Here is a 26,807-nt window from a genome sequence, read left to right as displayed (position 1 = left end):
ACATCGCATTTTCAAACTATCCATTCAGGAAGGGCACTGATAAATTATAGAAAGATTTTATTTTATTTTATTTTTCTACAAACCACAAGAATAGCTAAGGGATTAGAAAATTTGTAATATAGAGACTTTGAGTTCAGTCTATCTGTATCACATGGAGGATGTTAGAAGATTGTATGTGTTCTGTGAGGCTCTTATTTACTTAATCCTCAGCTGGCATTAGTTGTGGCAGCAAGAAGCTTACGGCTCAGAAAGGCAGTGTTCTATCAATGCCAGGAAGGTGTTGACAAAAATCTTCTTTAGCAATGGCAGGTACTATTTGAATACCTAGTGAGGAGAGAATATCACCGAGTCATTGGGAAGAAGTGACTTACCCTTGAGAAGTAGCAAATGAGAAAAATTTCTGTCACTGTGTCATTTCTACATAGTGTCAGTGGTGTTAGGGGTAGGCCTGCCTCCCCACTCCCTCTTGGAGAACAGTGGAAGCCCATGGCTGCTGCCAAACTCCTCCTGACCAGGAGCAACCTTTTGCTTCTGTCCCCAGATACTAATGCTGAGTCCACTTCAGTGTCAATAAAGGCCAGACCAAAGCCTATACTCTGGCTTTAAGGAATGGTTTGATCAAAGTGCAGATTCCTGTGGAGAAATTCAGGAGTAATATAAAGGAGCCTCATAAGACAAACTGGCAAAGTGTGACAAAATCCAGAGGTGGCAAGTCCTCCTGTTTCCTCTACTGGTGAAAAATGTGTGTAAATGTTTTAACAACAGGGCTTACCAACCTTCAGAGTAACTGTTAGAAAATTCTTCATCACAAGTTCCAAACTAAGATACGTCTCCAGCCAAACAACAGACAGCAATGTAGCTCAGACCTGTACAGTGACCTCTTCTTATTTTTTCTGGTCAATTTACCAGGCTAACTAAGGAAGTTGACTACCCTAATTACCATTAGTTGAGAGTCTGATCATTCCACTCAAGGGCAGGTCTGCTGTTCAGACAAACCTGGACAAGCCAAAGCAATGGCGCTGACAGGAACCTTGTTGAAGTCAAGGAAGAAACATAAAGTCCTCTGTTTGCGATGGTGTAAACAACGCATTGGGATAGACAGGCTGCCTGACTGGGGCAGACAGTCCCTTGGGGGCACTCGATTAAACGTGATCTTGCAGTGTGGCCCAACAGCTGGTGGCTAACAGCATCCCTTTTTAGTCAGCACTCATAATGTGGCACCTTTGAAGATGTCATCCCGTTACAGGTGCCCCAATACAAGAAAGACTCATAAACCTAGTCAAGCACACTGAAGTCACAGCGGTGGTGGGGCCCGGGCACTTGCCCGGCAGCCCTGCTTGGAGCGGGAACCCGACGGGCCTATGCCAGCAGCACCGCCGGCCGTGAGGAGAGAGCCGGCCGTGAGGTGAGGGCCAGCCGCCGGCCGGGCTCAGCTCGCCTCAGGGGGTGGAGGGAGGGCCGCTCGCGCCTCCCGGCTCCCGCCTTGCGGCTCCCGCCCAACGGCCACGCCGCGCGCTCCCCCGCGCAGGCCCCGCCCCCGCGGCGGCCGCTCGCGCCCTCACTTCCTGGGGCGGGCGGGTTGAACATGGCGGCGGGTCGCCGGGCGCTGCTGCGCGCCACCACTCTGCTCCTGGCGGCGGTGCTGGCTCCCGCCGCCGCCTCCCCCCGGGCCGGCAGCCCCGGCGGGCCGCGGAGCCGCGTGCAAGTGCTGAGCGGCTCCAACTGGAGCCTGGTGTTGCAGGGCCAGTGGATGTTGGAGTTGTGAGTAGCGGCCGCTTTCCCGCCCGCCTCAGAGGCACCGAGGGAGGGTGGGGGCGCGTCTCCCGCCTCAGCTGGGCGCCTGCCCCGGGGAGCGGGCATGGCCGGTAGCAGCTGCCTCGGTGCGGGGAGCGGGGAGGCGGGCGGGGCAGCCCTTCTCTCCTCACCCCGCGGAGTGCGGGGGCGGCCGGCCCGGGCAGGGACCCTGCGGCCTGTGCTCCTCTGCTCCACAGGGCGCTGCGGCCCGGTCTGAGGCGGTCTGGCGGAGCAGCCTTCGGGCGGTGCAGTCCGCCTTGAGGTGAAGCCGGGCGCGCTGGGGCGAGCCCTGGGGCCGTGTGGCTCGGGCAGCGGCTGCTGGGCAAGTGTCCGGCGCCGCCCGGTGGGGCTGGCACTGGGTGCTGTGCGAGCTGGCAGGGCTCCGTTCGTAGGTGACATTGAGCGGGAGGCGGCTTCCATAGCCGTGGTACGCCATGTCCCGGCAGGCCCTCACCGCAGCCCGGCTCTGCGGTAGCGCAAGGGGGATGCACCGGGTTTCATTAACTTTCCAAGGCCGCTGTTGGCCTCCCTGGTGCCAGCTGCGCTTGGCTTTAAGAGCTTCTGGCTCACTGTGGCAGTGTCACGGCTTCACTTGTGACGGGATTCCCTTCCTGAAACGCTTGTGACATTTTGTCCTTGGGGGCTGGATCACCCACTTGTGTTTAGAAAGGGGGAAAGGAACCTGAGAGGTTTAAGACAGCAATTAAAAAAAAAAAAAAAAGTAGTTTAAGTAGGCTGTATGCTCACATATCTGTGTGTGGTGCAGCTATGAAATAGGAGTTTATAGTGGCATGTGTGCTACTCCTCTGTGGAAGTGCTTGACTTTGAAACAGACTGGTTGCCCATCAACATCTGAATGCATGCTCCCTTGTAAATACTTACCCAGTTGCTTTAAGTTTTGGTCTAGTATTGAATTTGAGTTATCTCTAGTCTCTTATTAGGGGAACTATCACTTCCCCTAGGGCTTTACTGCTCAGGGTCCTACAGAACACCTGATGCTAATCAGTGACTAGATGTGAGCAATCCTGAAATAGCTGATTGAGACACCCGGGGGTGCCTGCTGTTGTGGCTAATGATTTGGGTTTGATTTTGAGTCTTTATTTCCGCCCCCCCCCCCCCCCCCCCCTTCATTTGTTGTCTTCTCAAAGACAGGGGAAGCAGAAGCTACTGTATGGAGGTTACAGATTCATATGTTGAGTTGCTGAATCTTAAGGGGTAAACAGATTATTTATAGTGACTCAAAGCTTTTATTTCTAAGAGAAAATATTTTTAAATAATTAATGATGCCACTGCAGGAGAAAGAAATCAGAACTCGTTGGGATAGCGAACAGTTAAAATCGTTTGTGAGTCTACTGTGAAACATTGCACTCATTTGGGGTGTCAGCTGATAAGAGCAATGGTGGCAAAAGTTAGCTTTAGTGCTAGCTGAATGTGGTACATGTTGCTGCATTGCTGAAATGAGACACATTTTTATTTTATGTACGGTGTTTGATGCGTGAAAGATCTTTAGTTCTCCATACTGCTTTCCATGGTACATTCCCAGTGCTTTCTCTTTGTCTTTATTGAGAATGCTAACTCGGTGCTGCTGTTCTTGCATTAGAGAGGTGGAGACTCCCAATCATGTTTAAACAGGAGTTTGAGATCTAATATTGATTTCTTAGGATTCTTGCAGCTGTTTTCATGCTAATGGATTTTTGGCTTCTACTGATCTTTACCTGGTTTAGAGCTGGTGATCTGGACAGGAGTCCTGCATGTCAGTTCAATGATTCCTTCCATGATCTGTGGTGGTAGGCCTGTTGGCAAGACTGCAGTATCGTTCATCAGAGCCTCATTTGCTCAAACAACCTCCTGTTTGTTTAGAAGACCTTTGTTTTCTAAGCAGTACTAATTTATTATTATTTTTTTTCATGAAAATGTTGTTATAGGATCTCTGTGGAAAAATATATTTTCTTTTGGTCACCTGCTGTACACAGCTGGCTCAAAGCCTCCTGCCCGGGTAGGAATGGGTGCTACTACTTCTGTTTAATGTCAGTTTTTCTGTTTGTGAAAGTGGTGTAGGCATGTTGTTCTCAGGTGCAAAAACAGAGAAATGTAAGTCAGAAATTACTTTTATGTGGGATTTATAGGGGAAATAGAATTTTTCTTCATCCATCCTAGCTGAAGTGTGTGTATTTGGGTGACTTTTGGTAAATATCTGGTTATACATAGCTGGCAAAATTGCAGGCAGTGGAAGCACTGCTGCATTTCACTGATAAAAGTGTTCTGGATAACTTGTGTCTCTGAAAGACATTGTCACACTTTTTGCTTACCATTACTGTCACAGTACACAGATCCTCGCTGAAGAGCTGTGAGTGTGATGCTGGAGTGAACTGTTTTAGAAGATTTCCTTATTATTTCTAGTCTGTAGCTGTGATGTAATGATTCATTAGTATGAGGAGTTTTCTTTTTGTCTTTGTCTGTTAGGAGTATTGAAAACTAATTTCTGGTCTCTTTATTTAAAAGTGCATTTTGCATTTGTGAACGCAGCTTGTTCTGAGTCTGGTCTCAATTTAACATCATCTTCTTGATGTAGATTAAAACACACACATATCCCAACAATAAACTTGTTGTCTGTATGCCTCTGGTTACAGATGAAACTATGTGATATGCTCCTGTGCACCTGTAGTACTTTAGGTACTTGCCCGTGGGGAAGGTCTCTGGTTTGGCTCACACACAGGGTGTTAAACATTTCAGTTCCCATTTGTTTCAGCATGGACTTAGTGCTGTCTTTACCTTTAAAAGAATGTCTTCTCTATTTTAAATTTAGCCAGGTGAAAATCTGGAGAAAAGTGGTGGTTTTATAAACCATCAAAATATTTTTTTTATTTTATAAATATTTTAAATGTTATATTTATAGAATATAAATACTCACATTTTCAAGGCTAGTTTATCATACCTGTAGCATAGGCCCATGCTTTATTTTCTCATTGTCATTTATTGTTATAGATATGAGATATATTTATTATTTATTTATTGTCCTGCTATCTAGTAGGCCATATTATCACAAGGGTTCAGTACTTCCATTAGCACTTCTGTTTGTAGTTTCAAGGGAGTGTGCTAAAAATCTAGCTGAGTGTTTTGGTATTTACCTGGTTTATTGCTTTTAAACAGCTAACTTGAAACACTTTGTGTAAATAAACTCTTGAAGAATTCCAGAAATTATTTAACAATTACTGTAACTTGAGAGTTCAAGAAGATGGGGAATTTTCTGTCACTTATATATATATGAGACTATAGTCTCTTACTTAGTCTTGATTTGTTAGTACTCAGGCTTTTCTTTGTCCTGTTCTTCCAAACAAACATAACCCCCCAAAAACCACCAAAAAGCAAGGGGGGAAGCTTAGAATGAAAATTAAATTACCAAAACTCTGGTTTGGTTGCGAAGCTTCTGCAGCCCTCCTCACTGAGTTCAGACAAAGTGACCAAATTATCTATGGACTCTGATTTAATAACTGAACATGCAGTTGATCACTGTGCCATGCATTGACTGAACAGAAACTGATGAAATATGGAAAATCTTGGTAGCAGATGCTTTACTATTATAGAAGGGGACAAAACTGTGTAAAATGATGGACCTTAATCTGCTGAAGTTCTAGAAGATTTCACATAACTTTTCAGTGATTGATTGGCTTTCTATTTTAAAAATAATTTCATCTTTAAAAAACATTTGTGAATGCAAAGTTGTTGGAGCCTTTTTTTTTTTTAATTGCAGATGGCACTCTTATCCTTTTTCTTCGTTTTGAAACTGAAGAGCTGAATAACTATGATTACCCTGCTTTGCTTTGCATCTTGTTCTTGGAATTTTAAAATGCATTTTACTACTGAGCTGTAGAACAAGTGGACGGTAGCAATTGAAATGTTAACTTACAGAATACAGTTTGTTTAGCTTTTAGTGCATCACACTGCAGTGGTATGCAGTTACTTTTCTTCTTTATTCAAGTATTATTGGAAGAGAGATGCATGTTGGGTTACTGAAGTAAATAAAGCAGAGTGGGATTTCATAAGGTTGAGCTTGCACCCCGAAACAAATTCCCCAGAACAGTGTCTTGGTGTATTGTCACTTCAGCGGGCTCATCTGTGGTTTAAGGCATTTGGGTGAAGCTTGGCAGGAGAATCCAGGGAAGAGACCTCCTTTGTTAGCTCTTTGAGGTAGCTAAGGCTTTGCAATTCGTGGAAAAAAACAACCAAAAAACCCAACAAAAACTTGCTTACTTTTTGTGGAGCAGCTGGTTTTGGATTGCACTGCAAGAGGGGGAGGTCTTGCCTGTCTCTTTTGGAGGAGTTTTGGCACGCTGGAGGAAACTTCTTGTCAGCTTCCAGAGCATGTACTATTGTGGTATAAGTCTTGGTAGATTACAGGGGCTAACTTTTGTATCTTTGGCTACCACCTGCTCACTTGAAAAGTAGATTAAAACTGTATAGTTGACCTTCTGAAGCTTATCTTGTGTTGAAATTACAGTCACCTATTCTCCCTCAAGACATCTGTATTGAAGAACAAGAATGAATCAAATGATAGTCTTAAGGTAACACCCAAAGACATCAGACACTATCTTGTTATTTTGTCTGTTTATGAAATAATCTGTAGCAGTAAAGTAAAAACTACTTAAAAGAATTAAAGTAATAATCATTTCGTTCTGATACTGTTTTTACTATTGTTAGGTACTATTTCAAGACTTGTATTGCAGCCATTTAATAGTACTCCCAATCTGAAGTTCAGCAAGTTAGGTTGGTTTAAGCAGTATCTTTTATAAAAATTGTGTGCCTTGAATCAAGAAAAACTGGATGAAAAGGGGAAACTGTCATCTCTCCTGTTTTGCTGTTTTCTCTTCAGCAAATCCTATCATGCCTGTATCTGTAAGCTGCTTTTTCTCTGTTCCTAGGTTCTTGCAACTTCTTGAAATTGCCATCAGTGTAGAACCATATTTGATGTTACATCTGTTCAGCACTGATAGTAACTGATAACAGTAGTGAAAAAGCAGATAGAAAGAGTCAGTTACATTCATTTGAAAATGAGTGAATTGAGGAACTCCCAACCCAAGCAGTTACAAGAAGAAAGATCAGTGGATTGGAGTTGGAAACTGTGTATCAATAAATCTTAGTCATCTGTGTTTACTGATCAGCTCTGTAGTGATATGACTAAATGGCATGTTTGCTCAAACTGGTTTCAACTTACCTTTTGGCAGCGTAGTTTGTGTTTTGGTTTGGTTTTGGGGGTTTGTTTTGTTTGGTTGGGTTTTTTTATTGCAGCCATTGGTGAAATTGATGGTATTTGAAAGCTAAAGCTTGGTCTTTTATGTTTCAGATCAGAGATACACAGTCTTTGCTTTTGACTTTCATAGCTTAAAATGTTGCTTTTGGGTTATTTCTTTATGCCCTCTGAAAAAGCTTTAGGTGTTGTAATGGATTGGAGTAGGAACAGAAAAACATTTGACTACTTCGAAATTGTGATTTTTAATTCACTTAGGTCCATTGCAAGAACAATTGACTTGACCAGCAGACAGATGTAAGTTGTGTTATTTATGGAGGGTAGACAGGGTACGAAGGAGGCCTGGTAATGCCATAAATGAAGTGTATGTTGAAAAATGTGCGATACCTACTTGCTGTGAATAACCTGGCAATGTGTAATTTACAGGTATGTGATGTTTTCGGTCTGATTTTTAAATGGTGATCAGTAAATTGTTTTTTAATATGTAATAGGCTACGGAAAACTTTCTTTCCTTAACCAAGTGCCCAGGTCTTGATTTAAATTCCAGTGGACTTTGATTTTTAAATTGGAGAGACCCGAGCACTGTTTGTTTTTGTCGTGGTTGTAGGGCACGGTGTAAACAACAAATTAACAGCTAAAGGTACCCCTTGTGCAAAGGGAAAAGCTAGAGGAGTAACAGTTTCTCATTTATCAGTCAGGCTACTCTAATAAAATAATATTGTTTGTAAAGTACAGTATCTGTCAAACTACTATTAAAAGCGCTCTATTGGCCAGCAGCATGGTGGAAAACAGCACTGCATGTGAGATTTGTTTCCAGCATCTTTTAAAAAGATACTGAGGGGCTGTTTCTTGTCAGGATAAGGTTTATGTACTTTTTTTCAGATACTTTCACACAGAATAATGTTGATTGGGAAAAAACAAGGTATTGGCTTTCATACTTAGAATCATAAATGTCTAGTACAATTAAATACAACACACTTTTAAATCGTATCCTTTCAACTTCCAAACTTAGGTTTCAAAACTACTGTGAAGCACTCAAAGTAATTCTGATCCTACCTCTTCTGTGAGAAATGACCTATTCTAGGTTCAGTCTTATTTACATGAAAGATCTCTGGGTGGCTGGGAGATATCTTGTCTGCAGCAACTCAGAAAGTAAGCGTTCCTGATCATAAGGCAGCCAGAGAATAGGAGGTGCCGCTCTTAAGGTCAGGTAGTAGTACTGGCAGGTGGACAAACTGAAGGAGTAAGGGAGCTCTTTGTAGAGCTTCACAGTTAGAGTGCAGTGGTTATGTGGGCTGTTAAGGATATTGGACTCTGCCCATGAAGAAATTTGTTTCTGTTGATAACAATGGATAAGGAGCATGTTGGTGTATATGGAGTACTGTGAGAGGTGGTGTCTCTCTCTCTAGGCCCACTACTCTTGCTATCAGAAACCTGCATTTATGCATTTCCGTCTCCATCCTCCCCAATAAATTAGGTTAAACCATGCAAAGGTCTCTTTAATTTGTAAAAGGATGAGATTGTGTATGGGCAGTTGCCATGGCTCAGTTATGTGCCATACCTAGCTGTTCTGTTACTTTCATTGCGTATGTGACAGACCATTGCAACCTCTGCAAGTTTGACACAGGTTTTGTCAACCAAGTTAGGGTGACATACAGAAAGATGACAGATGGGGTTTTGTCAATGTTTGAAGTGTTATTTGATATTGTTCTTTAATATTAGCTGTTCTCTCTCCATGTTGCTATTATCAGTAATGACTGCAAACTTGGTTTGATTGTTCCAGTTGGTAGGATAGAATACTCTGCTCTTGAAATAAGCTGTCTTATTTTGCTGAAATTAATATTGGGAGAAAATAAGACCTGAGAAGGACAATCAGTATAAAAAGTAGGAATTTGATGTGCAGTCCCTTTAAATCTCTAAAGCGTGCTATCAAAAAGGGCATACTTAAATGTATTGAGTAGTGGACTAAGGCACATGTAGTTTCTAGAAGCTCTGAGGTGTGGGAAATCAATAAAAAAATGTTACATTGAAGGATACCACTGCAGAGGACAGCCTGGCTTCGATAATTCAGATAGCTGCCATGGAAATGGATTTATTTCATATGTAAATAGAATAAATCACAAGTGGTGACGGGTTTGGATATGAATCTCTCAGATCTGTGGAGATTTGTTTTTGTTTTAATAACAAGAGGAGGAATATAGAGATTGATAAAAGAACTACTTGATCGTCTTATTCAGTAGACTTAAGTAAAACTGTAGGTTGTTTTCCTTTATGGTTGATGTGTTCGTATTTTCTCTGTATGGTGAATCAATCTGAATGTCGGTAAGTGTAAGAATATTAAAATATTTAACCTGTCTTTCCCCTTTAGCTATGCTCCTTGGTGTCCAGCTTGTCAACAGATTGAATTGACATGGGAGAGATTTGCAAAGGAAAGCAAACATCTAGATATCATTGTGGGAAAAGTGGATATCACTCAAGAACCAGGTATAGTATGAAATAAACTGTTTTAATAAAAGGAATTATTCAGTGTAAGTACCTCTTAGTATCTGGGAGCACGCTTTATTTTACTGGAGTACCTAGGATACCAGCCAAGTCGGAAAAGAGGTTTCTAAATAAAAAAACATTATCCGCATTTTGTTTCTCCACATAGTTCATATTTGTGAGCCTAAGTTTATAAACTCAGTCTGAAGGATTAAAGAATTGGGGGAGTGATCGGGTGTAATGCTGTATTAAAAGGGGCTTATTCTCATTTTTTATCTGCTTCATTGAAAGCTGTTGCCTGGCTCGTTGCTCTCTTCCAAACTTTCTGTGGAAGAATCCAATTCCATAGCTTCCAGTTACAGAAGGTTTCAGGGTGTGCTAGCATCACCACAGTGTGAGCATGCATTAGTAAGTTCTTAACTGTTTCCATGATGGTGCTGGGTTTATTGTCTTGTTTAATGGTAGTAGCCCTTTAATAGCACATATGCAAATGTGTTTACAAAAAGCCTAACTATCCACAGAAGCATGAATACAATCTTACTGATTTCTTTAGTGGCTCCCTTCATTCAGGGTTTTGAATGTGTGTTTGTGTGAGCAGTACTGCTTATCGTTTAAACCTTTGCATCTCTTGGGAATGCTTCATGCTTGTTTTGGCGTTGAGGGGATAAAATTTTATCAGCAGTATCGAAAGACTGACAGTTAGGCAGAGATGTTACTAGAATAAAGGCTATGCTTTACTGATTTTTTTTTCTTATAAAATGGGTGGAAAATGTGTCCATTTTATTAGCTGAAAACATGCCAAACAAATTAGCTTTATCAAATTAACAGCAGGGAAATTACTTAGACTCTGGTCTCAGATACAGCAATTTAAGTTTACAAGGAAACACCGGCTGTTCTAGACCTTATGTAGGTTAATGTTTTGCTAAAAGTTGAGTAGTACACAAAAACTCATGCCAAAAAGCTGCTGATGTGTGGCTGTCCTTTAGTGCATATACTAATCATTAATACTCTATTAAACAGATAAGCTTGAATATTAGTTTTCTGTTTAGAGAGGTAAACTTAAAGCCAGCTTCTTCACATTTGCACAGTAATGGTTGCTCTGGAGTTAAGGCTGTGTATAGGGATCCATTATAAAACTATCCTGTTATTTGCTCCCTGTTAGACAGGGATTCTTTTGCTTATGCAGTGTTCAAATAAAAGGATTTCAGTCTTGATTGTGGCATTTGGATGTGACTATAACTTAAATGCACATTTGGAAGTGAGGCTGTAAAAATAAAATACTTGTTCTCCAAGGAATTACTCTTCCTAGTAAAACCTTGAATGGCAGCATTGGGACCTGAAGGGGGTCAGGTAATTGGTACTTTGTTTTGGTGTAAATTTTTCTGACTGCTGAGTGATGCTGGTTTCTTAAGACATTGGATGTGACTTTTAACCAGAAGTTCCTTAAACATTTTATTTTCTAATGTTGCTGAGAATCTTGACCTCTGAGGATGTTTGGCTTCTGCAAGTCAAAAGACTGACCCAAAATTGTGACTTTGTACCAAAGCGTGTGTAATATACCTACAACATCCAGTTCAGCACAAAGCATGAAAACTGTAGCTGCTTCTAAAGCTAATGAATACTCAAACTGGAAAACCATCTATTACATTTTTGACCTTTGGAGCTGATGTAATTTTGAAGGCATATGAGCTCCTTTGGAAGCTTTCCAAAGTTACTGAGGTATTTTATAGACTTATGCTTCAGCCTTTTGATTGGTGTGCTTAAGTGCTCTGTCTCCTGTTCTTTCTTGCACCAGTGGTACCTTAATTATCTTTGTTATGTAACCCCTTCATCAAATGAAAGTAGTCAGAATGCATTAAATTAGGCGAAAACCACTAGATGAATGCAGGGTTGTGTAAAATCATACTTCCTGCAGGAGAAAGTAGCCATTCATTGTGCTTAATTACAGCAGATGCCCAAAGAATAAATCCACTAGAGCCTTAATGGATTTACAGCGTATTTCAGTCCCTTGATGAACTAGTTTAAAATGCTTAGTCTTTCCTCATCTTTCCTGTTGAAACATTCAGTATTTCAAGACCAGGCAATAGAGTTTCTTCTGGATTTCAAAGTTCAATACAGTTGTGGTGCCTTTCTTAAGCTCCCAGTCACAACATTAACCTGTGTTTCAAAACAAGACTTCTTGTATCTTCTGTAATCTTCTTTCAGTAGTTGTTTGATGAAAGCAGCTGTATTTTTTAGATGGCATGTATATTCCCTGTGTATTTTAGGGGGTGTCTTTGTGGAAATACTGAAGTTTTTTTCCTATTATTGATTAGCTGTTCATTTCATAATGGGTGTATGTCACTCTGATTTGCAAACAAAGACAGATGGTTAACTGTGTTTCAAGTTAAACTACTAATCAGTTCAAGTTTGTATTAAATGTGCACCAAAACAATTTACTGTCTGAGTTTTGCTTTTTTGTAGCTGACTCGTATCTGGTTTTACTAATCCAAGGAGGTGCCTTAGATAACCACCAGCTAAAGTTTTGGGGATGCTTAGATGCATTTTAGCAACAGATTGTATATTTTATAATTTATAGATTTCATTGTTCATTCTGAGATTGTTGGTATTTGCTCTATGATAGGCTACTGGTAAGAGAGATTTAAGCTATTTTGTGTTCTGTTTGCCTAACTAGAATTTGTAGGAACTTCAGAGAGTCTTTCAGTGTTCCCAGGACTTTCTCTGCTCTTAAGTTTATATTCTTTATGGCTCTCCACCTAGCTTTTCTTGTGCAGCTGTGCTTTCAGCTTGATTAATTCTACTGTTACACTTGCATTTGTATTTACTTTATATCTCCTTGTGCTGGCACAGCTTTGAGCTGTTTTACAAAGTTTTCCACCCACCTGCCTCTCATAGTAATAAAGACAGAAAGCTGAAAACTTGAATTTTTGGAACTTTAAAGATGCTTGTACTTGGTTTGATTTTAAACATAATAAACTCCCACCAAAAACAAAACAAAAAACCCAAAGAACAGCAAAGCACACAACCGTTTCTTGTCTATTCCACAGGGGAATTCATATTACTACTGAAATTTTACAAATGCCTGCCTTAGTTCAGTGTAGCTCGTCTTTGTCTCTAACAGCAGAAGCTCCCTTGCTGCAGTACTTTTCCATGGCTAACTTCCTGGTGGCAAAACATACTTGCTGTATTTAAACCCAAGTAAGGATTTAGTTTCCCAAAGATTTTCACAGGACTTTGTAAAAGGAAAAGTTAAATTACTAATTTAAAGAGTTCAAGTCAGTTCTCTATGAATGACAATTACTAGCTAGAGGAATTGACCCCTTACTAATGGAGCTAAACTGCATATCTAGGGGTTGATAATCTCTGAAGACTGCTGTATTAGTAGTTTGTGCGTTTTTTTTCCAAAATAGACTGCATTAGTAGCATGTTTTTAATTCCTGCAGTCTTTAAGTTGGATGTGTTGAATAGTAAGTAGTACTACCAAGCACTGAGGTGAGTTCTTCCTCTCACTTCCAGGTTCTGTAACTGTCAGGAGGTGGTAGTGTCAAATAGTGCTGACTTTCCTCAGATTTGGAAGCAGAGGGGAGAAAGCGATGTCTTCACCTGATGACTTAGCTCATGGAGTTTTACAGACAGCCTGCTTACGAGATGTTGGGGAGCTTTTTGCTTCACAGCTGACTTGCAATGAAGCCATACACTGGAGATCTTCACTGGTGCACTTAACACAGCAGTGAAGCTGGAAGCACTTGTGCCTATTACTCTGTAGCAGTACTGATGCATGGCCAGAGAACACCAAACTTCTGCCCCGCAAGCTGCTTTTTGATGATTTGAATAATTTCTGTCCTATGAATTCCATTCTTTGTTTACTGTCTGGGGTGATACTTGTAAAAATGTTACTGTATTTTTGCCAGTCAGTGAAATACCTGCTTTCAGTGTGGGGATCAATTTCAGTCAGCCTCTTGAAGCCCTGCTTCAGCCTTTCTTTGTCCTTTCTGCTGTATTATGTGTGATGCTCAAAATGCTGATGTGACCCACCCTTCTGGATGGTGTAAAAAATTGTTCTCATGGCTTAAGTTTGCAATATTTTGCATAACAGAATGCTGAGATATCCCAAGCTTTAGTGTCAGTCTGTTGGCATACCATTTGTATTTACCCTAGAGAGGAATGATGTATGGGAAGGAAGGATAAGAACCTAGAAACATCCAAAACATTGTCTTGCTAGTCATGTTTGAGAGAGAGATTGAGCTTTCCTACAGGATACAAGAACAGACTGGTTGTGCAGTGTATGCAGATTATTTGGAAGAAGCAAACAAATAAATACAAAGATTAATGTATTTAATGACTTGAAATGCTGAGATCTGAAATGTGTGGCTCTAAATCATTTAATCAGCTAGAGGATGGGTTAAAATCAGAGGCCACAGTTTGTAAATCATTGTTGTCATAGCTATCATTGCTAGTGACCCAACTTTCTAGATGAAACAAAGGTCATCTGGATGAGACCATGCACAGACAGAAGCTCACAGCCTAGTGGAATTTGGGTGCATTTGTAGCCCTTCTTCCTCTTGGTTGGAGGAGCACGCTGCTAGTCTGGGCAAAAAAATCCACTACGTGTAAATATCAATTAGAGAAATCCGGGTAGAAAAACTACCTTGCAGTAAACATTCTTCAAGATCAGCTTTTTTCCTTGATTTGTCAACAGTATTTAGTATCTGTTACTGTTTCTAGCACTTCTGAATACAAACTGTTAACCTGTATTTGTGAAACAGTGGTAAAAGCTGTGCAGTCTCCTGCTTTCTAGTCTACAATAGAAAAGTCAGAATGCTGAGAAATTGCATTTTTACCGAATGCTTTGATGTGGGTTTTTTTCTTCCCTTTCTAGGCTTGAGTGGTCGTTTCTTTGTCACAACACTTCCTACAATTTACCAGTAAGTATGTCATACTAGAAACAGTTAACTGTTTCAGCATGTATTCTTTTTTCCTGTCCTGTTTGAACAGCAGCATGGAAGATGTAATGAACAATTGGCTTATTTCACTTATGTCAATCTCTAAAACTTTTCTCAGGAGCTCAGTACACTTAATGAACATGAACTGTGTATTTTTAACTTAAGGTGGATGGTTCTCCTACAGACAGTTTCGTACTTTAAAGATAAAAGTTAATGCTTTTCCAGTCTGGAAACAATATTTGATAGTGTTTGTAAAAACTGGTGCAAGTTTGCACTGTTGCCTTCTAGAAACGTGACCATATGTGAGCAGACATGCTTGACCTTATAGAAATGTCACTAAAATTTCTCATTTGAATAATTGACTGCATAGGTCACATGTAAAACAGTACAGAAATTTGCCACCATTTGTTGTACTGCTTTTGTTACTGCTTAGAATTCTTAATCTATTGACTCAGTACCAGTAAGCAGCTGTTGATTCCTGCTTGTCACTTGTTTTAAACTTTAACTTTGAACTGTAGGGAAAAACGAAGTAATACTGGCTTTTGATTTCAGTTCAGGTTATTGTTAGAGCTTTGGTTGTGTGATGAAGTCCTCATCTGAGGTTGTTCTTTAAGTGACTTAACCAAGTCCCCCTGTTATCAATACTGTTAAAAAGGGATCAGAAAAGAAGGTTGCTGTATCTTTTCTCCAGTGAGAAGATGCCATCCTTCAAATATTGAACCCTTTATTAAGTCATGGTATTGTGAGTCATGCATATTATATATTTATATATATATACACACATGCGTATGCACACTTTGAATTGAGTTGTCTAAAAAATCGTTTGGTTGTTAACCCCATGAGCTTTGGGTTTAGTGCAAGTGAATGTTTAAGAAAATAGCATTTTTAATAAATTGCAAAAGCTCATGCTGTTTAAAACCTGAGACCTTCTATCATGGATTACAGTTTCAAAACATTGAAAATGCTTAGGTGTTGAACTTTGTGAGCAAGTCAAATCTATAATATATATATGGGAGTTTTGGTTGGGTTTTTTTACCATAGGTACAGTTTGAAGGGTATCTGTGTTAATGCGTATTCCTGTTTTTTTAGTGCAAATGATGGAGTATTTCGCAGATACCGAGGCTCGCAGACATTGGAAGATCTTCAAGGTTACGTGTTAGAGAGAAAATGGGAAGCTGTGGAGCCTGTAGCAGGATGGAAGTCTCCATCTTCTATAATGTAATGCTTTGCTTTTATTAACAAGAAACATTTAATAACTCATTACTCATTAAGGGTGCTGTGTTGACAGCTTAAAACCAAAAGGCTTATATTCCCTAGACATGTAGGCTTTGCAGAAGCAATCTGTATTGACAGCCTGCTTTCCAGTTTCTCACCTTTAAAAGCTGTTTATTTTCTGCATTCGCTTTTGTTTGTGCCTGCTAAGGCTTGTTTGTATGATCTTTGAAAATATATAAAGAAAGAAGTACAGCCACTGAGCTTTATGTAACTGTCAGTTTCAATACCTGCTGAGCGCTGGAATCAAACATGTTTATATAGATTATTACTTTATGACTTCTGGTTACTTGGGGCAGGCAGCCTCTAGCTTTAAGGATTTCTTGTTTATTTGTCTACAAGGAAGTCCTGTGTCCTCCTTTGTAAGCACTATGCTGTTTCCTATTCCACACTGTATCAGAATTTGTGTTCAGAGCCTTGGAGGCGCTCTGAAATAGCGTAGCATGCTTGCATGGTACAGAGAATGAATTGAAGATGTGACTCATCGGCATTTCATTCTGGCTAAAGTTGTTATGTGTAAATTCATGTCAAAGATCCAATGAGTGTCCTTGGTTTTCATCTGAGAATGAGGAAGAGCTGTAGGATATTTGGTAATGGGGAGAGGAGCTGCAGGGCTGCATGCTGCTGTGAGTTGGGGAAAAGGCAGTTGTGGCTGCACAGGGTTAAGCTGTGGAATTGCTATTTCTTGATTATGCTCAAATGTCACCTTTCAGGTTACTGTTTCAATGCTTTGCGTTTGGCTGGCTTAAATGATCGTAATACAGAGAAAATGTATTTGTTTACAGTAGCCTCTTTTTGGCAATTACTAGGGCCTGAATGGCATTGAAAGTCTGTAGAATCTTTTTCTGGTTTCTGTGCAGTTTACTGCGTATCTCGACTCCTGTCTGTCTTAGGACCTCTTCTTTCTATTCCTTTGTTTTCTAGGATGCATTGCATGGCAGGGCTTTTTCACATCTCTGGATGGATGAGGGTAAGTGGTAGTATTTTCCATACCCCATTTTTATGCTTTGAATAATAACCTGTTTAGAAGTCAAAACCTAACTGAGTGTTTTTATCCTTTTATGAGTGAAGTTTTCCTTACTCGTACGGTACTTTGGGTGTGTAGTATCTTTGCACTATAGATTTTGTAGTACTAATAGACTGTGCCAAAAATGGCAGTTTGATTGTAAAGATTATCATTGATTCTGAAAATACTTACTGTTCTTGCTATCTTGGTGTAGCTAAAATGTTTTATCAAAGTGTGCCAACAGGATGAAATTGTTTTTTCAGAGCTGCTGCAAAAATGATTGTAAACATCGGGAATACGTTTAATATCTACTGGGCTTCCTTGCTTAATACTATTCCTAAAGATTATATCCAGGTTCATTTTGAGAGTTGTAAATCATGCTCTTCTGCAGTTTGTTTGCAGGTAGTGTATTGTACAGGAGAAGAGAGGGTAATGCTATTTTTTAATAAGAATTTCTGCATCTGGAATGCAAACTGTCAACAGCATACAGGAACTTCGACAGTAGAGTCAGAAGTAAAGGAGAGATTCTTAGTGTATGCTTTGAACTTAAAAATATTTCAAGATGCTTTCATTGGAAGCTATCAGAGTTTTTCCTGTAGCGTGCTAATACTGAGAATGTTAAGACCTTCTTAATTTTGGTCAGGAAACACTCTTTCTTAAAATCTTTGAGTGTAGCCAAGACTGAGAGACTATTTGATTGTAGCAAACGGCCTTAATATTGTAACATGTGCTACAAAAATAAAGGTAATAGAGAGTTTGAACAGAGTTCATATCGCTTCCAGTAAGCATCTAACCAACCCAGAATGAAACAGAACTTTCAGTTGTTAGGCTTCCTGTGTAAACTACCTTTGATTCTTTTTTTCACTGGACAGCTATTAATTTTTTATAGACTTCTGGCATTTCTCTTGCATGGTTGCTGTGTAATGATGTTGTCTCTGCCTTGTTTCCTTCCTGGAAGATTAAACGCTTTGGGAAGAAACCTTCTCTAATTTGCTTTCAGCTTTGAATATTTTACCTGATGTTTCCTCACTCTTCTTGCTGTGTTGTCTTTGCATATGCTTTAATAAATGTTGGAAGCTGTTCTGACATTAACATCAACAACAAAAACCCAACAAAAAACAACACCAACAAAAAAACAACCCAGGAATTTCAATATTTAAACTTTTTAAAACTGGTTGTGGTTTATTTTCTAATGGATATACTCTTGGAAGAGATTTTATGTCATAATTTACTTCCTACAAGACTGACTCATTGTGATGCTTGGTTCAGTCAATTGAACTTGTAGGTCTGAATAACAGACTTCAATTTCAAAGAAACAAAGTAACCTTAATATTAGCTTATTCTTTTTAAATGTATAAGAGAAATCACTTAATCAGTGTCTGCTTAGAATGGCTGCCTCCTTAAGAATTGAGGTGCTTGACTAAGAACTGAATGGCTTAATTTTAGTTAATGAATGAGTTCCCAAATTCAAGTATGTATTTTGATCTTGTGCAACTTTTAAGTGCCTGCCACTCTGCTTCCCAGATGTAATTAATGGGCATAAAGTTCTGCATGAGATTACATTCTTGTCACTTGGTGGTGTGCTTGTGAAGTGGGTATGAAGAGAACACTTACTTTTAACTTGAATTGGTTGCTTTTTTGTTTTTGAAATATTTAAGTTCCAAGTTACTTTTTTTAAAAAACACATTATCTTCATAGAATTCTGTCAGTGCTGTGACTGTCGTTATCGCCGGTGCTTGCTGTACGGTCTCCCTCCTACAGCACAGGCCATAAGGACAAATGCACAGGTTCATGCTGCTGGTTCCTCTAGCCCAATAGTCTGTCTCCAACTGTTGCCACCTTCTTACATAATGTAAGGAACAAGAATGTTGTGCTGCTTTCCTGAATACTCTGAGGCTTCTTTGTGCATTTATCCTCAGTAAAAATTACATATGGCATCTCTAATGTTGAGTATCTTAGGACGAAGGAATTGTGTATCCTTTGCGAAGGCTTAAAAAGCCTTTTAATGTGAACAGCTCAGTAAAGATAAATAGTATCCAAAGAATTATAGTATGACATTTACCTCTCAAGCCCTATGCATCCTTAAGACTTCAGTATAAATACTGTTAAATGAAAAATCTTCATTATATACCAATTCATGTCGTAGTAATGGCACTATAAATCATAAGTGTGTTAAGTATGAAGTTATTGAGAATCTTGTTTTCATTTCTAGCAAATACATAACTACCTCACCGGCACTCTTGGATTTCACGTTTGGATGTCTTACGCAATCTTCATCTTAGCTACTTTATTGATCGGCCTGTTCCTGGGTTTGGTAAGAAAGTGTATTACTTTTTTTTTTTTTTTTTTTCCCAGTTAGCTAGAAGTTTTGCTTTGTATTAACTTGTGAAAAAAAGAATAAACTTCATTGATAATATGTACTGAAGTACTTTGCTTCAATGATGTATCTCTTCTCCCTGATATTCAGTGATAGGATGTGTGGGAATGGTTCAAAGCTGTGCCAGGGAAGGTTTAGACTGGACATTAGGAAGCATTTCTTTACGGAGAGGATGGTCAGACACTGAAACAGAGAGGTGGTCGATGCCCCAAGTCAGTGTTCAAGAAGCATTTGGACGATGCCCTTAACATGCTTTAACATGGTCAGCCCTGAATTGGTCAGACAGTTGAAGTAGATGATTGTTGTAGGTAAATTCCAACTGAAATAGTCTATTCTCTTCTATTAAAATTCTTAAGTACTGTAGATCCGCTCTCTAGTGTTGTTACCTGCTTCTGGTAAAGGTTAAGACTGGCTCACTCAAGTTAACCTTGTTATGAAATTCATGCTTCAGTTTTTAGATTTGTTTAGTCCATCCACCAAGTAAGTGATTTTTAAGACTTTTGTTCTTAAGGATTGAACATGTGTGGTCAGAATTGTGTAAAGACTCCAACTTATCTAAAAACACAGTCATTGTGGAGAGATTTGTATTAGCTGGAGTGGAATTGTATTTGTGGGAGTTAGCGATACAAGTATGCTGCTGCACAATTACTCATAATGAAAGGATGAAAATCTTTTTTAAAGGTTTTGAAGATTTGGGGGTTTGATTGATTTTACCCTATTCCAGGGCATAGCTTTGTGATTACTGCTTGGTTTTAATAAAATCTCACTTTACTTCTTTCTCTCCTGTGATCTTTTGGTTTGAGTTCTCATTAGTAATTGAAAAATCAGACCTCTCTTGTTACTAACCAGAACTGGTGCATTCGTATGTCAGTCTCCAGAACACGAGGAAGGTTATTCAAACAAAACTGTTAGCTATATGTGTAAATGTTACGGAGCATATTCTGACCCCTATGTTGTTTCACAAGTGGAGAGAGTTCCAAGTTAGTGTACCTGTAGAGCTGGAATTATTTCCTCTCTGAATACTTGAATTGTGTGGCTCTGTGACCTCTCAAATATCAATAATAAATGAGAAACTGAGCTGGAAAAGGAGATGTAGACGGGAATAGTTCTTTGGGACTAGTTGCTTGGTCCACAAGCATGTTCTGCAGCTGCAAAGACAGTTATGCTGATAACTGGTTTAACTAGCTGCTAAATCGCTATTCCATGTAGGAAGTGTAAAAGTTATTTCTGGCACTTGGATCTCTGCCCTTCAGCCCAAATATTAGTGTTAGTGAAATAAAGAAAAATTGCATGAGTGTGTTTCTCAGTATTCAGGGAAGTGGTTTCAAAGCACTGTGTGTATATTTAGGCAAAACTACCAGAATATGTGTACGGAATTGGTATATTATACATTATACAATTTAAGCAGCTATGTTTTTCTAGATGGTAGGGTTTCATCACCAAATGAGTACAAATCAAGTTAGCAAGGAGCAAATGAATATGTTTCTTAAGAAAACTTTCTTTCTTCCTCCTTAACTAAAAAAAAATCCCAAAACTGGAAAAGATGAGAAAAAGTGAAGTTAATCTCTCAGCTTTTTCTAAAAAGCTTTTCAGTGATTGGAATGTATTTAATTTAACATGGTATCATCTGTCTCTTCTTTTTTCCCTTGCATTATTCTTAGCATGTGACAATATGACACAGATATCTTCCTTGCATTTTGATTGATGTGTTCTGCACTAGGCTTCTTTAAATAACAAGCACAAAAGGTGGAAGTACACATCGTGTATTGGGGAGCCAGGGGTGGGAATGGAGTAACATCTCAAAATACAAGACCAAGATTAGTTCGTAAGTTTTAAAGAACTAAAAATCCTCAACTGTGTTCTGGGCCTCTCTTCTTCAGATGCAACCAGCTTCAATACTGAGTAAATTTAGGGAAGCTGGAGGCAGAAAATTTGTAGTAGAGAGAATGTTGGTTGGTGTACACTGAGAACACACTTTCAGCCGTGTTCTTATTTGACTCTTATCTCTGAGCAAGATAACATAATTTTCTAAATTTTATTGTATGTCTATCTAAAAAGGGTAAGTAGGAAAACACTGAACAGTGCAGGTGCTGGTAGGATGATTTAGTAATAAATGCTGCCTTTTCCTTTACACAGGTACTGGTTTTGATTTCGGACTGTCTATGCCCACCCAAGTCAAGAGACGAAGCTGAAACATCTGGTAAGAACTCTTTAAGTGTGTCAAGTACTGTAAGTTTAGATGTAACCTTGTAGGAGGGAGGGCAGTACAGTGTCAAGAACTTAAATGTAAACAAATAATCCAAGTCTCCATTTTAGTCACGCTGACAAAGATTGATGTGTTTGGCTCTGAAATATTGATGTCTAAGCATCCACCTGGAGGAGAGCGAAGCAGACAACCCCCCATCCTGCCCCAAACAGCAATTCCTTCTAGCTTCCACAGCAGTGAAGAAGCTAAATGCATTCAAACTGAGGAAGTCATGAAACAATGTTTCTGTATTTTATGCAGGTGCATATTCACTACACCTGTTGTTTACATACAGAAAGGAATTAGCTTTGGCAGGATGCTTCCACATTCTAATATGCACCCTGTATATTGCATTAGGAAATGCAACATTCTGGACCTGTAAAATTCTCTATGTGACTTGAGGTTGGGGAAAGGAGGAGATAGAGGGGATCGAATCTAGAGACTGCAAGGGGTGTTGCATCTCCTTCAAATAAAAGAAGAAAACATAAGGATCTTCCTGATCCTTAGTGGGAGGGCTTCTGAATAGTAGTGTTCTCCCTGTGAACACAGGAGGCAGAAACTTGCATGCAAAATGAAGTCTCTTGTTAGCACCAGATTCTGTATGTTAAGCTTCAGAACACTTTTTGGTATGTTTGTGCTATTAATTGGAGTTAAAACTTAACTGTAATTAAAAATGCATTTTTTTATTTGTGTAAATTTGTGTATATTGGCTTGCTGTTGAAGATCAAGATGCATGTTACGCTTGCCAGTAAGACTTTAGCCAAGTCTAGAATTCTTAAGTGTGTCAAATTACCATCCTCAAAATGAATGTTTGTCACTATCAAAACAAAAACACACCTATGCATAATTGTGCAGTTGTCTGGCAGCTATTACCTGCCAGAGCTTACCAGTATCTTATCACTTTCCCACTGATTTGTTTGGTTATATCCCTTCAAGGAGTCAAGTAAAATTGATCTGTCTTTAGTTTGTATCTTGATGGAACAAGATGAAAGCTATCTATGCCTGATAGGTGAGAAATACAAATGAAAGTGGAGGAGAAATACTACTGAAGATGTATTTGAAATAATTGAAACGTAAGGAAAATACAGTCCTGCACAAGTGTTCAGTAATAGCATTCATGAATATTTGAGAACACATACAGTGATGTAACTTTAAAAATACATTGTTCTGAAGTTGATCCTAACTTCAGTATTTGAACCTTTTCTTTTGTTTAGATGAAGCAATTACAAAGGATAATGTGGAGAATGCAGCATTAGAAGAACCGGAGGAGGCTGCAGAGCTTTCTGCAGATGATGCAGAAGAGACTGCAGGCTTTAAGGATCTCTCAGATGGAGAAGATGCAGCAAATTCAAGTGCTGATGACTCGGAGGAGGATTTAGCACTTGGAAAAGAATCAGGGGAAGAAGAAATGGAAGACCTAAGTGAACAACCTTTAGCTGATTCTGAGACTGAAAGCTCAGTAAGACAGCGTAGAAGTCAGGTGGCTGATAACGAACTATAGTTTTTTTGGTGGGTTATTTTGTACACTTGGACCAAAGAAGTATCAGACACTGGGTCTGAAGCTGAAGCTTACACTTGATTTGTCATTTGTGTTTACGTAAAACCTCTGCTCTGTCAGCAGGCTTCTCTCTCTTTTTTTTTATTTTTTAAAGCTAATGCTTGCTTGCTTTGTTTTATAAGCACATATGCTGTGTGTTGTATAACTTTAGCCATGACAATCAAAATAAGTGTATCTTACCTGTTTGAAGTCTTCTAAGAGAAAAGGGATGTAACAGTCCCTGTTGTCAGCTGCAAAATGGTCATCTGTGCTTGTCTTCCTGAAAGCATCGACCTAAGCAAGGTCAGGACTTCTCACTCTTTACGGTAGCTTGGCAGGACTGTGGTTTTCTCTCTGAACGTTTGTTTCCAGCTGCCACAGAAGTACCAGGTAAGTGATACAGTCATGAAAGAAGGCACCTTACTAGTCTTCTATTAAAAATGTTGTGTACAGTGGGTTTATTTTTATGACTTTCAACTGAAGCACCTTTCTCTTTCATTTTTATTAATGTTCGTTTTAAAAGTTTATCATACAGTACGCCCCCAGATTTTTCAGGTTTTGGTAATTTGGAGGCATGCTGCACAGCTCAAGTTTATCAGCTGAGTTCTTTGACCCAGGGAGTTTGAGAAATTGAAAACCTCAGGCTGAGAAAGTGGCAGCTAAATATTTTAAGTATGTTTGAACTTTTAAAAGGTTTAAAGGAAATTTATTTTAGTCAGGTGAGATTTTGCCAAAGATTTTTTTTCTTTTTTTTTTTCTTCCCCCTGCAAGAGATTGTAGCAAGAAGTATTCACTTTGTGGTTGTTAGGTTGTGTATTTCCTGCCAATACAAGCTTGTCGTGTGCAGTTCTGCCGTTTCCAGCTCTGAATGCTTCTGGCAGAACTCAAAACTGCTTTAGTAATATTAACTGAAGAGGCACTTAAGGTTTTACCTTTGATCCCTTTTTCTGCTTTTTGTCACTGGAATCGGCACATAAGGAAAAGAGGGGCATGGGTGGGAGTGGAGGGAGAAACTTTTGGTTTTGCTACTTATATCAAGATAAATGTGTGTCTGTTGAACTGTATAAAGTGAAAATGGCTTGTCAGGTAGACAGCTTTAGGCATGATTAGGAGTCTTAAGTCATTAAAGATATCAGTATTTCACTTGTTTGACTTGGGTTAATATATAAGGCTTTATTTTTTTTTTTAGTAAGGAATACCTACAGTGAGACCCTCTATGTTCCTGTTTTGTTGATATGTGATCATACACATAAGATGTGTCTTAATCTTGATAATTTTAAATATATATATTGCATAAACCTTGCCTACATGCATGAATTTCATCTTGCTCTTCAAGAATAAAAAGGAATTGGAGATGAGATTGTATCTCCTTAAAACAGACAGGTTGCAAGTCCAAAACGCTGGTTTCCTTTGAGACCGAGATGAATAGGGCCAATTTGTGTTCAAGTTTTGTGTTTTGTTTTGTGGAGTTTTTTTATTATTATTGCTCATAAAGAACATACTTACTAAGAAAGCTTAACTTTTCCTGCCTATGTTCTGCTGTGTGTTATGTCCTAGAACTGTATGGTCAAAATTTTGCATTTGTCTGTTAACAGCTTTGTGAAGAACAAAATTGCACTACATATGGTGAATATGAATTTTCTTAAGGAATGTTCTCCGTCTGGAGCTTGAATTTCATATAGTGGACATATGTAAATACACTTTCATGTATGTGAAAACATACAGTTGACAGTATATATACATTGCACTATGAGAACAGTTTGTGCTATTTGGGCATTGTCCCATGTAGCTGAGCAATTCTGGAAGCTTACAGTGGAACTCAGCAGCTGAGGTACTTAGCAGTGAGGGGGTTTGTTTGTTTTTGGTGTGGTTTGTTTTTTTTAAAAAAAACAAGCAACCCCAAACTCAAGTTAAGCTTTTATTTGCAAAAAATAAGAAAACTTTGTGGCCACTGTAGTCTGGAGGGAAGAACTGTGCACCTTAGAAGCTTGGAGTATGGATTTGTTGTTTCCATGATGTATTTGCTTTTTGCATTCTGTGCATCAGGAACCCATAGAAGTCTAAGAGCACAAGACGACTGTAACCATATTTCATGAGACAAGCAGGAGCTGGTGTGTACATTCAGTTACGTGAACTTGCATAACGTAAGAATAGACGTAGCCCCTTGTTCATGGATCCAAAACTACCAGACACTGAAAAACATGTGGGACTGTATCCAGCACAGATTGAGGGCAATGATGACTTTGGTAGTGTACTGAGGTGGGTATTTTGTACTGCGCTGTGTCTTCTCATACTCAGTGTGTAGGAGGGAGCATGTCAATATTAAATTTTGGTTTGATTTCTCTTCATGTTTGTAATACTGTAGAGCCTGTCATCTAATGTCCACTTCAGCTGTTTAAAGAGGTTTTAACTCTAAAAGATACGGAACATCCGTATACCTCACAGTGGCTTTGTTGGATGCTGTTGGATATATGAAGTATTAGAAAGTCAAGTGTGCCTCTTTCCAGTGCTCAAGATGGGGTATTTGGGCTTTTTGAATGTTTAGATAAGTAAGATGCTCTCAGGAGAGTTAATTTCAGTACTTTGTCTTTAATTTAAAGAAACAGAAAAACAAATGACAAGTTGCACTTCGTCCTACAAGATGCATGGCTTATGAGATGATGGGAGAAAGATCAGAAAGCTCCTTTGGTGATTCTCTGAAGTCTCTGCTTACATTGCCCCTGGGTTTGCATGTCACTGTGAAGTCTGGATTATTTAGGATGAAGATACTAAGTATTTTCCATCATAATAGACCTAACTCCAGTCACACTCTGATGAGCAGGGATTCAGTAAGCAGGCAGCAAGTGGCAGCAGTTTTGTCTTGTGAGTCTGGCAATGAGCTATACTGGGCTTCTAAGGTTGCTTGAACGTAATATGTGTGTTGTTGCTCCAGTGTTTTCATTAATGAAGTAGGGAATGTAATGCTAATTTGACTTTGTATTTGACATGTATCGGACTATCTTATGACAAAGATCACTAAATTGTGATTAAGACTTTAGAAAAACAGGTGCTATGGAACCGTTGATCTCTCCAACTTAGTTGGACATTTGTAGGAAAAATACTGTAGCATGATACTGGAGATACTTAGGTTTGACTAATATTTATCTGGTAACCAACAAGTAGCAAACACTGTAAAGGCTACATATGTATTTTAACAGAAAGACTAGTAGCTATGCAGTAAGAGTGTAATGTTAATATACCTTCCAGAACTGGGGGGGAGGTTCCGCTAAAACACATTTTAATTGAATCATGCAAGTTTAGTACTAATTGACTATTACAATAGTATTAAACTTGGTGTGTTTCAAAAAAAAAAAGTCAGTATCAACCTTTTGTGCAATCTGTGTTCTGTTACCTTTGTTCTGAGTAGCTTTTTTAAATGGAACTTGTTCTTGCAACCTCAGTATAAACAAAATTTCCTTGGACAAGCTGCTGCTAACACCGTTCAAAATGTTGTGGTGAAGGATAGGGCTGTAAGGCTTGTGAACTAGAGCTCTATGTCAAAAACGACTTAAGATTTTTGAGAACAGATTTAAATTTCAGCTGGTGTGCATGCCACGCTGAAACCCAGTCCCTGATGGATCTGAATGTGTATGCTTAAAAGCAAGTAATTAAAAAAAATCCAGTGGGTTACTTTTTAGACAGGCTAGACATGTGTACAGGCTTTCAAAATTCCTGTCCTCCAGATTTGTGACACTTGTATGCGCATCTTGGAATAGTCTGTACGTGCTGTACCTGTGCTCAGCAACACTTGTTATGTGGGCTTTCTTCATGGAAATGTTACACAGGGTTGTCTTTTATGTGAAAGTGTTGCAAATTTATGCTATGGGTATTTTTACTGAAATTCCATATAAATTTTGTATTGACGATC

The 26,807-nt window shown here is 39.2% G+C and overlaps 1 protein-coding gene across 2 annotated transcripts; it reads left to right on the top strand.

The window, feature by feature from the left end:
• Positions 1–1,562: 1,562 nt before the first annotated feature.
• TMX4 (thioredoxin related transmembrane protein 4) lies at positions 1,563–26,807 on the top strand. Of its 2 annotated transcripts, none has more exons than XM_055725391.1 (8): positions 1,563–1,761; positions 9,408–9,523; positions 14,400–14,445; positions 15,553–15,681; positions 16,660–16,705; positions 18,954–19,055; positions 21,255–21,318; positions 22,578–26,807. In XM_055725391.1, exons 1-8 carry the CDS (start codon positions 1,586–1,588, stop codon positions 22,862–22,864), a joined length of 966 nt encoding a protein of 321 aa, XP_055581366.1. In that variant the 5' UTR covers positions 1,563–1,585; the 3' UTR covers positions 22,865–26,807. The 2 variants fall into 2 exon arrangements, with proteins under 2 accessions (XP_055581366.1, XP_027670315.1); XM_027814514.2 differs by lacking the exon at positions 1,563–1,761 and adding an exon at positions 6,319–6,356.

Source organism: Falco cherrug, chromosome 13 (genome assembly GCF_023634085.1).
Source record: "Falco cherrug isolate bFalChe1 chromosome 13, bFalChe1.pri, whole genome shotgun sequence".
NCBI classification, from domain to species: domain Eukaryota; kingdom Metazoa; phylum Chordata; class Aves; order Falconiformes; family Falconidae; genus Falco; species Falco cherrug.
This window is presented reverse-complemented; position numbering and strand designations above follow the sequence as displayed.

What these genes read in the sequence shown, in the direction of transcription:
- TMX4 (XM_055725391.1), top strand. Translation starts at nt 1,586, where the DNA reads ATGGCGGCGGGTCGCCGGGCGCTGCTGCGCGCCACCACTCTGCTCCTG. An exon ending in ACACTTCCTACAATTTACCA is followed by an intron (nt 14,446 to 15,552) that starts GTAAGTATGTCA and finishes CTGTTTTTTTAG; the next exon opens with TGCAAATGATGGAGTATTTC. An exon ending in TCGGCCTGTTCCTGGGTTTG is followed by an intron (nt 19,056 to 21,254) that starts GTAAGAAAGTGT and finishes TCCTTTACACAG; the next exon opens with GTACTGGTTTTGATTTCGGA.